The sequence below is a fragment of the Tursiops truncatus genome, chromosome 20 (assembly GCF_011762595.2).
Source record: "Tursiops truncatus isolate mTurTru1 chromosome 20, mTurTru1.mat.Y, whole genome shotgun sequence".
NCBI classification, from domain to species: domain Eukaryota; kingdom Metazoa; phylum Chordata; class Mammalia; order Artiodactyla; family Delphinidae; genus Tursiops; species Tursiops truncatus.
The window spans coordinates 28,876,220-28,892,797 of record NC_047053.1 but is presented as its reverse complement, the minus strand read 5'-3'; the positions used below and the strand labels follow the sequence as shown (position 1 = coordinate 28,892,797).

At 38.3% G+C, this 16,578-nt stretch overlaps 1 protein-coding gene across 15 annotated transcripts in view; it reads left to right on the top strand.

The window, feature by feature from the left end:
• The window catches only part of TRIM37 (tripartite motif containing 37), a 163,907-nt gene that overhangs the window by 109,306 nt on the left and 38,023 nt on the right, over window positions 1-16,578 (top strand). For 11 of the 15 annotated variants that reach the window (XM_073797194.1, XM_073797197.1, XM_073797198.1 and 8 more), the window contains 2 exons: window positions 4,875-4,985; window positions 6,305-6,383. In XM_073797194.1, the coding sequence (XP_073653295.1) occupies window positions 4,875-4,985; window positions 6,305-6,383 (190 nt within the window). Of the gene's footprint in view, window positions 1-4,874; window positions 4,986-6,304; window positions 7,574-16,578 lie in introns of those variants that run through there. The other 4 variants (XM_073797196.1, XM_033848122.2, XM_073797199.1 and 1 more) reach the window with 2 other exon arrangements.

The following is a 16,578-nucleotide window of genomic DNA, read 5'->3' as shown; positions in this document are numbered from 1 at the left end:
ATAGCTTGTGACCTGTTACTTGACAGTAGCTACTTTCATTTCCAAAAAATGAAAGTATTTGACCTTATGTTGTGTTTACTTGCTCTCACTGATGTCAATGGGTTGTACAGGACCTGGTGACCCCATAGGTCAACTATTAAGCTAGAGGTCAAGAGACCAATTTTTTTTCTCATTACATTCACAGAGCTAGGGAACTTCAGATCTTAGGACTTGATAAAAAAACAAGTAGTGTTTTCATGCAGGAATTTGTTTCCAACACTTCTTGGGAAATGCATGTTTTTCTGAATCCTAAGAAAAGTAGGTCAAGAAATCAGAAAACTGGAAAAAATTATTCTAGTTCTCCTGTTAATCTTAACAGTCAACACAGAAACATGGGGACTTCCTGGCGGTCCAGTGGTTAAGACTTCACGTGTTCACTGCATGGGGCACAGGAACAGTCCCTGGTCGGGGAACTAAGATCCCACACACTGCATGACGTGGCCAAAAAATGAATTAAAAACAAAACAAAACAGAAAAAAACAGAGAAACATGACTGCTTTGGAAGAATCCACTAATGGCAAGTTGAAAGTATAAACTGGAAATGCTGGTACCTAGAATCAAAGGTTAAGATCAATGCGAGCACCTTGAAAAGAAGCAGTTGCAGTCAAATCAGCCCTGGCTGTAGCTGTTGCCATTTTATAAGTATGTGTTCATGGCCCTGTCTGCTGCTATGTAAATATTAATGAGTCTATACTATACTATACAGGAATCCTGTGAGTGGTGCTCCAAGAAATAGGAAGTTTCAAAAGCAAAAGAATTCCTCATATTGGCATTTTTTAAAATAGATTTATTTTTGGCTACGTTTGGTCTTCATTGCAGCGCACGGGCTTTCTCTAGTTGTGGCGAGCGGGGACTACTCTTCGTGCACGTGCTTCTCATTGCGGTGGCTTCTCTTGTTGCGGAGCACGGACTCTAGGCGCACGGGCTTCAGTAGTTGTGGCGAGCGGGCTCTAGAGCGCAGGCTCAGTAGTTGTGCACGGGCTTAGTTGCTCCACGGAATGTGGGATCTTCCCGGACCAGGGCTCGAACCCGTGTTCCCTGCATTGGCAGGCGGATTCTTAACCACTGCGCCACCAGGGAAGTCCCCATATTGGCTTTTTTTTTTTTTTTTTTTTTTTTGCGGTACGCGGGCCTCTCACCGCTGCGGCCCCTCCCGCCGCGGAGCACAGGCTCCGGACGCGCAGGCCCAGCGGCCACGGCCCACGGGCCCACCCGCCCGGCGGCAGGCGGGATCCTCCCGGACCGGGGCACGAACCCGCGCCCCCTGCATCGGCAGGCGGACTCCCACCCACCGAGCCACCAGGGAAGCCCCCCCATATTGGCATTTTTGATGTGATTCCATGTAGTGCTATAAACCTTACTAAGAGTTCTAAGTGTACATTATTCAACTATTACCCAGTAGTGTTCACAGCATTTTCCAGTATTTGAATATTCACTGTAGGCTACAGTTCTTGTAAATACTACAAACTAACCAAAAATTTTAAAAGATATATAACTTTATTAGAGTTTGAAAAATATTGTAAGTGTTTAAAGAATAACTTGAGATTTGGGGAATTCCTGAGAATTCCAGTTCCTCGTTTGTGAATCCTGGAGGTTAATATATGTCAGGAGTTCAGAAACACTAGTACGAAGAGGTCAAATTTGTGCCTAGAATTTGAGTAACTCATGTGGGTTTGAGTTTTCAGCAGCAGTTCCATGAAGGGCCAGAAGGTGGAGGTGGTGCTTCATGCAAGTAGCTGGTTTATTCTCTTAACAGTTAAGTATCACTCTTGACTCTTGAGAGCAGGAAAGTTTTTTCCTTTGCTTAGTAAGGAAATTTCAGAAACGTCCACACATCCAGCCTATCTTCAAAATATTTAAGGGAGAAGTAGTACTACACAAACTCTTATTGAAAACAGAAGAGAAGGAATTCACCAGTAAAGCCATCTGGGGCTACAGTTTTCTTTGTTGATCTTTTTTTTTTTCCCCCTTAAAATTTATTTATTTATTTTTGGCTGCGTTGGGTCTTCGTTGCTGCGAGCGGTCTTTCTCTCTAGTTGTGGCGAGCGGGGGCTACTCTTCGTTGTGGTGCATGGGCTTCTCATTGCAGTGGCTTCTTTTGTTGCAGATTACGGGCTCTAGGCGCACGGGCTTCAGTAGTTGTGGCTCACGGGCTCTAGAGCGTAGGCTCAGTAGTTGTGGCGCACGGGCTTAGTTGCTCCACGGCATGTGGGATGTTCCCGGACCAGGGCACAAACCTGTCCCCTGCGTTGGCAGGCCAATTCTTAACCACTGCGCCACCTGGGAAGTCCCAGAGAAGTCCCTGTTGATAGTTTTTTAAGCTACAAATTCTGTTTCTTTAATACTTAAAATACCTATTCAGGTTATTTTTACCTGAATGAATTTTGGTAGTTTGTGTCTATCAAAGAATTTGTCCATTTCATCAGTGTTCTTGATTTCAAGAGCATAAAGTTTTTTATACTGTTCCCTTATTACCCTTTTAATGTCTGTAGAATCTCTAGTGATGTCCCCTCTTTTATTCCTTTTTTTTTTACTCTCTTTTGTCTTGGTCTGCCTAGAAGCTTTTCAGTTTTATTGGCGTTTTCAAACAACTCTTGTTTCAGTGATTTCTTTTTCTTTTGTTTTCCTGCTAATTTAATTTCTGTTCTTTATTTCCTTTTACCCAAGTTTATTTACTCTTTTTTTTCTAGTTTCTTAAAGTAAATGCTTAGACCATTACTTTGAGGCCTTTTTCTCTTCTAATATAAGCATTTGATGCTGTAACTTTATCTTTAAGCACTGCTATAGCCACATCCCCAAACTTTTGATATGTTGTACTTTTATTTCCATTCAATTCAGAATGTTTTTCATTAATTATGGAGAATTCTTGGCCATTTTCTCTTAATATATTGTCTCTCCTTTGCTGTCTTTATGGCTGTCTAGTTGACACAGTTTGAACCATTCCTTTTTTATCCCTGTGTTTCTTAACCTTTTTTTTATAATGGCAATCTCATTGTTCTTAAAAACTCTGGTTAATTTTCTCAGTTCTGTCTTTAAGTTTTTCAACCTTGCCTAAATTCATCTATTAATAGTTTAATTTTAATGACTATATCTGAAAAGTCTAGCAATTAAAAAAAAATCTGTCCTTTTCCACATTAAACAGAATTTTGTACTCTATTTTGTGAAAAAATTCGTGGTATTGTCCTTCTATTTGTATATCTGCTGACTCTTACTTCAAGTAGATTGTCTGCCTTGTTTGTAAATTTTGATTGGAACATAATTTTTTGAGACTTTTTCTACCCCTTGTGAGAATCATCCCCCCCACCCCCCGCCACTATAATTGTTGTGACCTGGATTGTGGAAGCTTCCCACCACAGAGGTCTTTTAAATATGTTTCAAGACTATTCATGAGCATTTTTATATCTGCTTTAGTCTGTGTTAGATAATTTCAACATTATCTCTGTCATCTCAGCACTGATGTTCGTTCTTGTCTTTACCTGGTTTTTCATACAGTGAAGCAATTTTGGATTGTATCCTGGACATTTTTAATATGATTTTGTGAGACTCTGGGTCTTGTTTAAATCTACCAATTTGTTGGTACTTCAAATTCTTGTCTACTCCAATATGCCTGTCCCTGTTTACTTTTCAGAATCCTCAAGTAGCCACTTCATGCATTCTGTCCAGGTTTTATAGCTGCATTCAGTGGGAAAGATGGGGTGGAGTATGCTTGCTTCATCTTACCTAGAACCTTCCCTCTAGAGGAATAAATTGCTTTATTCGGATCACACTAGCTCCTGACCAGTTTTTATGTTACTTTCCTAAGATTTGAACCTCAACCTTAATCCCAAACTTAAATGATGCACACAGGCCTTAGTTTGAATTCTGAGGTGAGCTGAGCCCAGAAACAAGACAAAATTCCCTGCTGTCTTCCTGTGACAGTAGACAGAATTATTTAGTTTATTCTTTCAGTAAGAGTTTTAGCGTTTTGCAGGGAGTGCAGTTTTAGTCTCACTTTCAACTCCCTTTCTATGGTGGATGCGGAGGTTTTTTTCCTATCCCCAACAGAGTATTAAAGACTTCTGCATCAAGCTCTCTGGGGCAACTGCATCTACCCCACTAGTTTTCCATATCCTTTTTGTCTCTATACCTATGGATTTCCATTCGTTCTTTTAAATATAGCTGTTCATTAAAATTTTTAAGTTTATATTTTATCTAGCATTTATAAGGGTTTGTAGCAGAAATATTTTCAGATTTTCTTGATCACTGTTTTGTTGAAACAGAAGTACTTTCTGTACTATAAAAATTCTATAGAACTTTTCTTTTAAGAACCTACTCATATGCAAAAAACAAAATTGGAGGCCCAAATGGGATAGTAACTCATTTATTGCTAAAATTACTGGAATTTTTTTATACACACAGCTAAATATAAGTGTAAATATGTATTTGTATTTATGAGTGTTTATATTTATATATGTTTTAGGCTAGAAACTGTTGAATCAAGATTAAAAGAGCTGTTATCTCTTATGACTCTTTAGGGGGGAAAAAAACCTATGTTTGCCTTGGAAAAAGTGTTCTCAGTATAATGAAATTAATACTGGCTTCAAATTCTAACTTTTCAGGTACTGTGGAAAGGGCAGTTTTAATTTTTGAGGACGAAAATAAATACTGCTCTAAATAACTAAAGAGAACTTAGGTTTGTGTAGTTACTTTTTTCTTTGTTTTGTTTGCTTGATATCTTCTGTTTTCTTGGCATTCAGTGTAAAATTCACTAGGAATCTCAATTTATGATAGGGAGATTGCCTTTTTCTTGCAGTGGTTACTTGTCAGAAACATGTTCTCTGCTTCTTTCCTGCCAGGAATGAGTAGCGACAGTGATATTGAATGTGACGCTGAGGACGAGGAGCAGGAGGAGCGCGCCAGCTTGGGCAGATTTAGCGACTCCTTCATGGCACGGCTGCCGGATGAAGGTGCAACCCATGACGTCATTTCATGGGGATTAATTAAACCATCTCTTCTGCTGCTTCCTTTGTTCTCTTTCTGCTTCTGCTTCTTCTGCTTTGCTGCTTCTGCTGCTTTTTCTTTTTTTAAATTATTGTCATTTGTGAGACGACATTCTGTGGGATAAGCTAAATGGTGCGCGTACTGAAAAAATTTGGTAGGCGGTCAGACACCACCTAATGCGTGCTACTTACTGGGTGGAGCAAGTGTTGGCAACCTGCTTTGGTACAGCCCATGACCTGAGAATGGAAGAAAAAAAAAAAGCCAAACAAAAAAGAATTTTCCATGGAGAACACTTGTGGCCTGCAGTGCCTAAATATTTACTATCTGCTCCTTTGTAGAAAATGTTGCCAGCCCCTGGGGAGGTTTCAGATTTTTTTTTTTCTTTTCAGAGATATTTGTAGCCTAGCTAATAAGGGAACTTTTTTAAAGATAACTCTTTCTGACTTCTTAGAAATGCATGCTGATTATGGAATCATTGATTTTATTACCACTTCCTCCTAAAAAAGTCTTAGGAAAAAACTCACTGAGAGAAACCCATTGTTAGTATTTTGTTTTGTTTTATTTTAGGTGTACAGCATAATGATTTGATATATGTATACAATGCAAAATGATCACCACAATAAATCTAACATCCATCCCCCATTGTTAATATTTTATCCAGAGACCTTAACGATCAATCTGAGCATTCCTCTGCAAGAGTTCCTGGAATAACAGCATTGTCAGGCTTATGCTAATTGTCGGCTTTATATTTTACATATTTCTCTGATATTCTAGTGTCTTTTTTAGTACAGACTCAGTCACTTGATGATTTTTTAGGTATTAAGGTACTCTTAGCAATCTTCTCTGCTTATAGAAGCAGCAGCCAAATTTCAGGCAAGTTATCTTGAGTGCCGATGAGTTTTTGTAGTGATATTTGCATGCGCAGTTTAATTGGCTTTGAAATACATTTTATATTTACAAAATCAGTCTTTAGAGTGTACATCGTCATCGTTTCCTATTCCCTTCTTTAGCTGCTCCCATAGTGTCCCCAGGGCGACAAAGTCAGGCAATGCCTTTCATCTTCTAATTGTGGGCGTCTATTACACATTTTGGTTTTTTCTCCTTTATTTTTTTTCCCTTTGTGTTTGTTACACTTGACTCAGATCAAAAATTCTCTAAAAATAGAGATTTGTTCACAACCCAGCACATCTTTATCACTTAAATAACACACTTGGTAAGATCGTTTCGAGATAAGGAAAAGAAAATACTGGTCTTTTAAAAATGTTAACTCTTTTTTTTCTCCTAGATACACGTTCCAGTTTTCCTGATGGTGAACAAATAGGCCCTGAAGATCTCAGCTTCAATACTGATGAAAGCAGTGGAAGGTAATTTTCAAATCAAGAAAACTGACTTGCAAGCTACCTTGAATTTTGCTGTAGTTGGTGCTCAAACTTGTCAACAGTCAGATAATCAGATTTGGTCTTATTTTTTTCATCATCTCTACTTGAAATAGTAATTCTGAAACTTTAGAAAGTAGCACAATTCTAGTGTAAGACATTAGTACACAGGAAAAAGTTGTGTGGGAAGAATTCTGTGTAATGTAATAAAATAACAGTGTAGCCTCAATTAATTTAGTAAATAGTATATTCATAAAAGGCAGTTTGTCTACTGTAACAGAAGGGCAATTAACTGCCAGGAAACGTACCTGGAGACAGTGCATGCACTCAGTAACCTGCTCAGCATCGGTGCTCTTCTGTCTTGGCTAGACACTCAGTTGTGTTTAAATGACCACCTTTATATTTTGGGTTTTAATTATAGTTTATAGTTTCACTAGTGCCTGTAGATTAGTGAGCAGAAATATTACTAATGTGTAGATTCTTCCCTGTAGACACTTTATGTGGATAACTGAAGTAACACTAGACTGAATCTCCTCTTTGGAATATGTTGACTGACTGAGGTTAATTTATTTATCTTTTCTTGTTTGTTCAAGTGCAGGCACACTAATGACACCTAAGCTTTCTTTTGTGTGACCTTTACAAATGTAATTTTAAATGAATTAAGTTAATATGGATTGGTTATGTTTCTGGTCGTATGAACACATGTAAGAACATTTAAAATTATTTCGTTTTTTCTGCTTCTTACTAAACAATTATAATGTAACGGGTATTTTAAAACCCTGTTTTCTCCTTTATTTTCATTAGTTGGACATTGATTTCAGTGTCAATACATTTAAAGATTCTTATATATTGTACTGTGGCTTACATGAAACTGTGGTATAAAGTTTACTTTCATACTCAGAATTAGTCCAAAATAATTGCCAAACTATATCATTGTGCTCTTGCATTTGTTTTTGAGCTGCTATGCTATTTGTGAAAATTACACTGAAAGTTGACTAAGAGACTATTGAAAAAGCATGAATATATACACGTGAGAGGCATCTCATCTGCTTATTTTTTACTTAATGAATATTGTTCCCCTTTCCATGTCTAGTGTCTTGCCGAATGCTGTGTGATTCATGGTTTGCTTTTCTTCAAAACAGTTGGCACTTTTTGTTAATAAAATGATGCTGAGAAAATGTTATGCCTCTGCAATTTATTAAAAGTGGAGCAGGAAGCCCCCCTTTTTCCTATTCCTATTGCCTGTGTATAATAGAGGCTGTTGAGCTGTAAGTAGATGCATGGGGAAGTTGGAAGACTTATTTATGATCTCCATAATGTGTAATGTGTGGTTACTTCTTCTCCTTAAATTAGTTGGAAATATTTAAGTAGTATAATCACATGAGAAGTTAAAATTTAGCATTTGCTTACTGCCATGATAGCATTGGCTTGCTGTCGTATAGTTATTAGGTATCTTATTGTGCAATGCTCTGAAACATTACTGGTAAGTTCTTCACATTTCATTTTCTATTAGCTGGAAATGTATTTATGTTCATTACATTTTGATGAGATCATATTCTAAATCAAACTTATTTCTGTGCTACATTGTAATGGGTAAAACTATAATGTAAGAATTTTGCACCTTTAGTGTTGAGCAAATCATTGTAAGAACTGATTTTGTAGAGGTTTATTTTTTAATTAAGGCTTATCAGAATTCATAAAGACAAGAGTGATTGACTCTGCTTTGGAACTCTCACTATTGTGTAGCTGTTTCTTGACCTGTACATGATATAGAACTGAGTGCTTTCCAGTGTACCTTTATAACTTATTTTCAAAATATGGAAAACCACTGTGGTTAAGAACTAAGAGAAGCCAGAGAATAGACTGTTCATTTGGGGAAATTTACTTGTAAGAGTTTTTAGCACAAGTGATTTAATCGTGAGATTCTTTTGGGTCATTAATCTAGACAATAACTTTTTTTTTTGAATTTTATTTTATTTTTTTATACAGCAGGTTCTTATTAGTCACCCGTTTCATACACATCAGTGTATACATATCAATCCCAATCTCCCAATTCATCACACCACCACCACCAGCACCCCGCTGCCTTCCCCCCTTGGTGTCTGTACATTTGTTCTCTACATCTGTGTCTCAATTTGTGCCCTGCAAACCAGTTCATCTGTACCATTTTTCTAGGTTCCACATATATGCATTAATATACGATATTTGTTTTTCTCTTTCTAACTGACTTCACTCTGTATGACAGTCTCTAGATCCATCCATGTCTCTACAAATGATCCAATTTCATGCCTTTTTGTGGCTGAGTAATATTCCATTGTATATATGTACCACATTGTCTTTATCCATTCGTCTGTTGATGGGCATTTAGATTGCTTCCACAACCTAGCTATTGTAAATAGTGCTGCAGTGAACACTGGGGTGGGTTCATGTGTCTTTTTGAATTATGGTTTTCTCTGGGTATATGCCCAGTAGTGGGATTGCTGGGTCATATGGTAGTTCTATTTTTAGTTTTTTAAGGAACCTCCGTACTGTTCTCCATAGTGGCTGTATCAATTTACATTCCCACCAACAGTGCAAGAGGGTTCCCTTTTCTCCACACCCTCTCCAGCATTTGTTGTTTGTAGATTTTCTGTTGATGCCCATTCTAACTGGTGTGAGGTGATACCTCATTGAAGTTTTGATTTGCATTTCTCTAATAATTAGTGATGTTGAGCAGCTTTTCATGTGCTTCTTGGCCATCGTTACGTCTTCTTTGGAGAAATGTCTGTTTAGGTCTTCTGCCCAGTTTTGGATTGGGTTGTTTATTTTTTTGTTATTAAGCCACATGAGCTGCTTGTATATTTTAGAGATTAATCCTTTGTCCGTTGCTTCATTTGCAAATATTTTCTCCCATTCTGAGGGTTGTCTTTTGGTCTTGTTTATGGTTTCCTTTGCTGTGCAAAAGCTTTGAAGTTTCATTAGGTCCCATTTGTTTATTTTTGTTTTTATTTTCATTACTCTAGGAGGTGGATCAAAAAAGATCTTGCTGTGATTTATGTCAAAGAGTGTTCTTCCTATGTTTTCATCTAAGAGTTTTATAGTGTCTGGTCTTACATTTAGGTCTCTAATCCATTTTGAGTTTATTTTTGTATATGGTGTTAGGGAGTGTTCTAATACATGTAGCTGTCCAGTTTTCCCAGCACCACTTATTGAAGAGACTGTCTTTTCTCCATTGTATATCCTTGCCTCCTTTGTCATAGATTAGTTGACCATAGGTGTGTGGGTTTATCTCTGGGCTTTCTATCTTGTTGCATTGATGTATGTTTCTGTTTTTGTGCCAGTACCATATTGTCTTGATTACTGTAGCTTGGTAGTATAGTCTGAAGTCAGGGAGTCTGATTCCTCCAGCTCCATTTTTTTCCCTCAAGACTGCTTTGGCTATTTGGGGTCTTTTGTGTCTCCATACAAATTTTAAGATTTTTTGTTCTAGCTCTGTGAAAGATGCCATTGGTAATTTGATAGGGATTGCATTGAATCTGTAGATTGCTTTGGGCAGTATAGTCATTTTCACAATATTGATTCTTCCAATCTAAGAACATGGTATATCTCTCCATCTGTTGGTATCATCTTTAATTTCTTTCGTCAGTATTTTATAGCTTTCTGCATACAGGTCTTTTGTCTCCCTAGGTAGGTTTATTCCTAGGTATTTTATTCTTTTTGTTGCAATGGTAAATGGGAGTGTCTGCTTAATTTTTCTTTCAGATTTTTCATTGTTAGTGTATAGGAATGCAAGAGATTTCTGTGCATTTTGTATCCTGCAACTTTACCAAATTCATTGATTAGCTCTAGTAGTTTTCTGATGGCATCTTTAGGATTCTGTATATATAGTATCATGTCATCTGCAAATAGTGACAATTTTACTTCTTCTTTTCCAGTTTGTATTTATTTCTTTTTCTTCTCTGATTGCCATGGCTAGGACTTCCAAAACTTTGTTGAATAATAGTGGTGAGAGTGGACCTCCTTGTCTTGTTCCTGATCTTAGCGGAAATGCTTTCAGTTTTTCACCCTTGAGAATGATGTTTGCTGTGGGTTTGTCATATATGGCCTTTATTGTGTTGAGGTAGGTTCCCTCTGTGCCCACTTTCTGGAGAGTTTTTAATCATAAATGGATGTTGAATTTTGTCAAAAGCTTTTTCTGCATCTATTGAGATGATCATATGGTTTTTATTCTTCAGTTTGTTAATATAGTGTATCACATTGATTGATTTACGTATATTGAAGAATCCTTGCATCCCTGGGATAAATCCCACTTGATCATGGTGTATGATCCTTTTAATGTGTTGTTGGATTCTGTTTGTTAGTATTTTGTTAAGGATTTTTGCATCTATATTCATCAGTGATATTGGTCTGTAATTTTCTTTTTTTGTAGTATCTTTGTCTGGTTTTGGTATCAAGGTGATGGTGGCCTTATAGAATGAGTTTGGGAGTGTTCCTTCCTCTGCAATTTTTTGGAAGAGTTTGAGAAGGATGGGTGTTAGCTCTTCTCTAAATGTTCGATAGAATTCACCAGTGAAGCCATCTGGTCCTAGACTTTTGTTTGTTGGAAGATTTTTAATCACAGTTTCAATTTCATTACTTGTGATTGGTCTGTTCCTATTTTCTGTTTCTTCCTGGTTCAGTCTCAGAAGGTTGTGCATTCCTAAGAATTTGTCCATTTCTTCCAGGTTGTCCATTTTATTGGCATAGAGCTGCTTATAGTCGTCTCTTATGATGCTTTGTATTTCTACGGTGTCTGTTGTAAATTTTCCTTTTTCATTTCTAATTTTATTGATTTGAATCCTCTCCCTCTTTTTCTTGATGAGTCTGGCTAATGGTTTATCAATTTTGTTTATCTTCTTAAAGAGCCAGCTTTTAGTTTTATTGATCCTTGCTATTGTTTTCTTTGTTTGTATTTCATTTATTTCTGCTCTGATCTTTATGATTTCTATTCTTCTGCTAACTTTGAGTGTTGTTTGTTCTTCTTTCTCTAGTTCCTTTAGGTGTAAGGTTAGATTGTTTATTTGAGATTTTCCTTGTTTCTTGAGGTAGGCTTGTATAGCTATAAACTTCCCTCTTAGAACTGCTTTTGCCGCATCCCATAGGTTTTGGATCGTCATGTTTTCATTGTCTTTTGTCTGTAGGTATTTTTTGATTTCCTCTTTGATTTCTTCAGTGATTTCTTGGTTACTTAGTAACGTATTGTTTAGCCTCCATGTGCTTGTGTTTTTTACGTTATTTGCCCTGTAATTGATTTCTAACCTCATAGCATTGTGATCAGAAAAGATGCTTGATATGATTTCAATTTTCTTAAATTTATTGAGGCTTGATTTATGACCCAAGATGTGATCTATCCTGGAGAATGTTCCGTGCACACTTGAGAAGAAAGTGTAATCTGCAGTTTTGGGATGGAATGTGCTATAAATATCAATTAACTGTATCTGGTCTATTGTGTCATTTAACGCTTGTCTTTCCTTATTAATTTTCTGCTTGGATGATCTGTCCATTGGTGTAAGTGAGGTGTTAAAGTCCCCCACTATTCTTGTGTTACTGTCAATTTCCTCTTTTATAGCTGTTAGCAGTTGCCTTATGTATTGAGGTGCCTCTATGTCGGGTGCATCTATATTTATAATTGTTATATCATCTTCTTGGATTGATCCCTTGATCATTATGTGGTGTCCTTCCTTGTCTCTTGTAACATTCTTTATTTTAAAGTCTATTTTATCTGATATGAGTATTGCTACTGCAGCTTTCTTTTGATTTCCATTTGCATGGAATATCTTTTCCATCCCCTCACTTTCAGTCTGTATGTGTCCCTAGGTCTGAAGTGGGTCTCTTGTAGACAGTACATATATAGGGCTTGTTTTTGTATCCATTCAGCAAGCCTGTGTCTTTTGGTTGAAGCATTTAATCCATTCACATTTAAGATAATAATCGATATGTATGTTCGTATTACCATTTTCTTAATTGTTTTGGGTTTATTTTTGTAGTTCCTTTTCTTCTCTTGTGTTTCCCACTTAGAGAAGTTCCTTTAGTATTTGTTGTAGAGCTGGTTTGGTGGTGCTGAATTGTCTTAGCTTTTGCTTGTCTGTAAAGCTTTTGATTTCTCCATTAAATCTGAATGAGATTCTTGCTGGGTAGAGTAATTTTGGTTATAGGTTCTTCCCTTTCATCACTGTAAGTATATCATGTCACTCCCTCTGGCTTCTAGAGTTTCTGCTGAGAAATCAGCTATTAACCTTATGGGAGTTCCCTTGTATGTTGTCATTTTTCCTTGCTTTCATTAATTTTTCTTTATCTTTAATTTTTGCCAATTTGATTACTGTGTGTCTTGGTGTGTTTCCTCTTGGGTTTATCCTGTATGGGACTCTCTGTGCTTCCTGGACTTGGGTGGCTATTTCCTTTCCCATGTTAGGGAAGTTCTCGACTATTATCTCATCAAATATTTTCTTGGGTCCTTTCTCTCTCTCTCTCTCCTTCTGGGACCCCTATAATGCGAATGTTTTTGTGTTTAATGTTGTCCCAGAGGTCTCTTAGGCTGTCTTCATTTCTTTTCATTCTTGTTTCTTTTTCTGTTCCATGGCAGTGAATTCCATCATTCTGTCTTCCAGTTCACTTATCCGTTCTTTTGCCTCAGTTATTCTGCTATTGATTCCTTCTAGTGTGTTTTTCATTTCAGTTATTGTATTGTTCATCTCTGTTTGTTTGTTCTTTAATTCTTCTAGATCTTTGTTAAACATTTCTTGCATCTTCTCAATCTTTGCCTCCATTCTTTTTCCAAGGTCCTGGATCATCTTCACTATCATTATTCTGAATTCTTTTTCTGGAAGGTTGCCTATCTCCATTTAGTTGTTTTTCTGGGGTTTTATCATGTTCCTTCATCTGGTATGTAGCCCTCTGCCTTTTCATCTTGTCTTTCTGTGAATGTGGTTTTTGGTCCACAGGCTGCAGGATTGTAGTTCTTCTTGATTCTGCTGTCTGCCCTCTGGTGGATGAGGCTATCTAAGAGGTTTGTGCAAGTTTCCTAATGGGAGGGACTGGTGGTGGGTAGAGCTGGCTGTTGCTCTGGTGGGCCGAGCTCAGTAAAACTTTAATCCGCTTGTCTGCTGATGGGTGGGGCTGGGTCCCCTCCCTCTTGGTTGTTTGACCTGAGGCGACCCAACACTGGAGCCTACCTGGGCTCTTTGGTGGGGCTAATGGCAGACTCCGGGAGGGCTCACGCCAAGAAGTACTTCCCAGAACTTCTGCTGCCAGTGTCCTTGTCCTCCCGGTGAGACAGAGCCACCCCCGGCCTCTTCATGAGACCCTCCAACACTAGCAGGTAGGTCTGGTTCAGTCTCCCCTGGGGTCACTGCTCCTTCCCCTGGGTCCCGATGCACACACAAGTTTGTGTGTGCCCTCCAAGAGTGGAGTCTCTGTTTCCCCCAGTCCTGTCAAAGTCCTGCAATCAAATCCCTCTAGCCTTCAGAGTCGATTCTCTAGGAATTCCTCCTCCCATCGCCAGACCCCCAGGTTCGGAATCCTGACATGGGGCTCAGAACCTTCACTCCAGTGGCTGGACTTCTGTGTTCTAAGTGTTCTCCAGTTTGTGAGTCACCCACGCAGCAGTTACGGGATTTGATTTTATTGTGATTGCACCCCTCCGACCATCTCATTGTGGCTTCTCCTTTGTCTTTGGATGTGGGGTACCTCTTTTGGTGAGTTCCAGTGTCTTCCTGTCGATGATTGTTCAACAGTTAGTCGTGATTCTGGTGTTCTCACAAGAGGGAGTGAGAGCACATCCTTCTACTCCGCCATTTTGAACCATCTCCTAGAATAGCATTTTGAGGTGTCCTTCTGTCCTTTATTTGGGGGAAGTATCCGTTGTGTTTTTTGTTTTTAAATTGTAAATGTTCTTAACCTTTACTCTTATTTTTAATGACCTTGAGGTCTTTTTAGTCAGTGGATTCCCCATAATGGCATAGGGATATTTGAACCATAATACATTTTGGATCTTGAGTATTTTATTTGGCTTTTCTTATGCTGTCAAGTTATGTATAAAAGCAATTAGGAGTGCTGCCCTTGTTTTGGATGAATTGAGAATTGGTTGAGACCCTTTTACATTGGTGGAATTTAAGATCACTGTGTCAGCAGGACTATTTTTGGTTGTTATAGCCATAGGAGATTTTGAAGGTATTTCTTTATGGTTGCACAAAAATTTTGTAGGGAAAATTATTTGAACTTAATTGGTATATTATCTTCTCATATATTTTAGAAACCCAAGCCATTTGTACCATATTCTGATTTCTGATTCTATATTAAGAATAAAGTCTGTCTCTTGAAAAGCAAAAAATGTAAGCTTCTAAAGAAATGGTTTGTAACTGCCCTCCTGGCATAAAATTCTCTATTTTTATAATTAAAGTTGATAACAGGTTTCATGAAAAAAAAACAAACTTGTAGGTAGCTAAAGGATGTACTCAAAAGCAGTTCTCCTGTGATGAAGAAAATCATGTCCTGTCTGTTTTGTTGGGCTCCAGCTCACCTCAAGTATTGTTGTTTGTGAATTTAAAAATAGTAAGAAATGAGCTTCCCTGGTGGCGCAGTAGTTGAGAGTCCGCCTGCCGATGCAGGGGACACGGGTCCGTGCCCTGGTCCGGGAAGATCCCACGTGCCGCAGAGAAGCTGGGCCCGTGAGCCATGGCTGCGGAGCCTGTGCTCTGCAACGGGAGAGGCCACAATAGGCCACAATAGTGAGAGGCCCGCGTACTGCAAAAAAAAGAAAAAGAAATATGCAGCATATACAAATTCACACAGTCCATTGAGGTAAACCTCTGGGGTTCAATTAACAAGTGTCTGTCTGGCATTCCCTCTAGGCGTAGACGTCCACCCTGTTGTGTGAATCAGAACTTTATTCCTTTTTACTGCTGAATAGTGTTTCACTGTATGGATGTATACGATTTATTCATTTACCCATTGAAGGACATTTGGGTTATTTCTAGTTTAGGGTGATTATGAACCTTATAAACATTTGTGTGTAGATTTTTGTGTGTGAACATAAGTTGTCATTCTCTAAGAGGGTAATGTTTGCCTTGGAGTGGGATTGCTGGGTATGTAATAAGGAATTTGGCCTTTATCCCTGGTTCTGGGGACATAGCCTCTTAAGTCCTTGGAATTTCCTGAGCGATAGGAGTGTCTATGTTACTTATGGTGGATCCTGATAGCTTAGTTAATGAGATGACTCAGGATAAGGACTGGCCGTGCCCGAAAGACTAACCATGTGATTAGAGGATTGGGCCACTGAGTCACATGTTATCAGCTGAATAGTTTAGACTCATTGCTAGTGAGTCAGTAATGCTTATGTAATGGACATTGAAGCTCAGCTGAGCTTCCCTGGTTGGCAGTACTCTGTCATAATTGATGTTTTGGGAGGGTAACGTGCCCTCATCACAAGGAAGCTTCACACTGGAACCCTCCTCTACCTCACCCTACGTGTCTCTCCTTTTGCCAGGTTCTGACTGGTATCCTTTTGCTATAATAAAACTGGAATTGTAAGTATTTTCCTGAGTTTTGTGAGTTGTTCTAGTGAATAATCACACCTAGGGGAGGGTTGGTGGGGGACCCCAAACTTGCAGCTGGTATCTGAAGTGAGAGCAGTCTTGTGGCTGACTTTGCCTTTAACCTGTGAAGTTTAACCTAACTCCAGGTCGTTGGTGTCAGAACTCATTGCACTGAGTCATGTGGCAGGTATATGCTTAACCTTATAAGAAACTGCCGAGTTTCCAGAAGGCACTGCCGTTGCATTCCCACCCGCAACGTATGAGGGTTTCCAGTTATGCATATGTTAGACTGGTACTGTTCCATAGCTCTTATATGTTCTGTTCTGGATTTATTTTGCGTTTGTTACTCATTCATTGTTACTCATTCATTCTTTTTCTTGTGTTTCACTTAAGGTAATTTTTATTGACTTATCTTTAAATTTTCTGATTCTCTTCTCAGCAATGGTAGATCAACTACTGATCAGCCCATCAAAGGCATTCATCATCTTTGTTATAGTATTTTTCATTTCTGGTATTTCTATTATAGTTTCTGTTTCTTTGCTGAAATCACCCATATGATCTTGCATGTTGCCCACCATTTCCACAACATATTAACCATAGTTATTTTAAATTCTGTCAGCTCCAAAATCCTC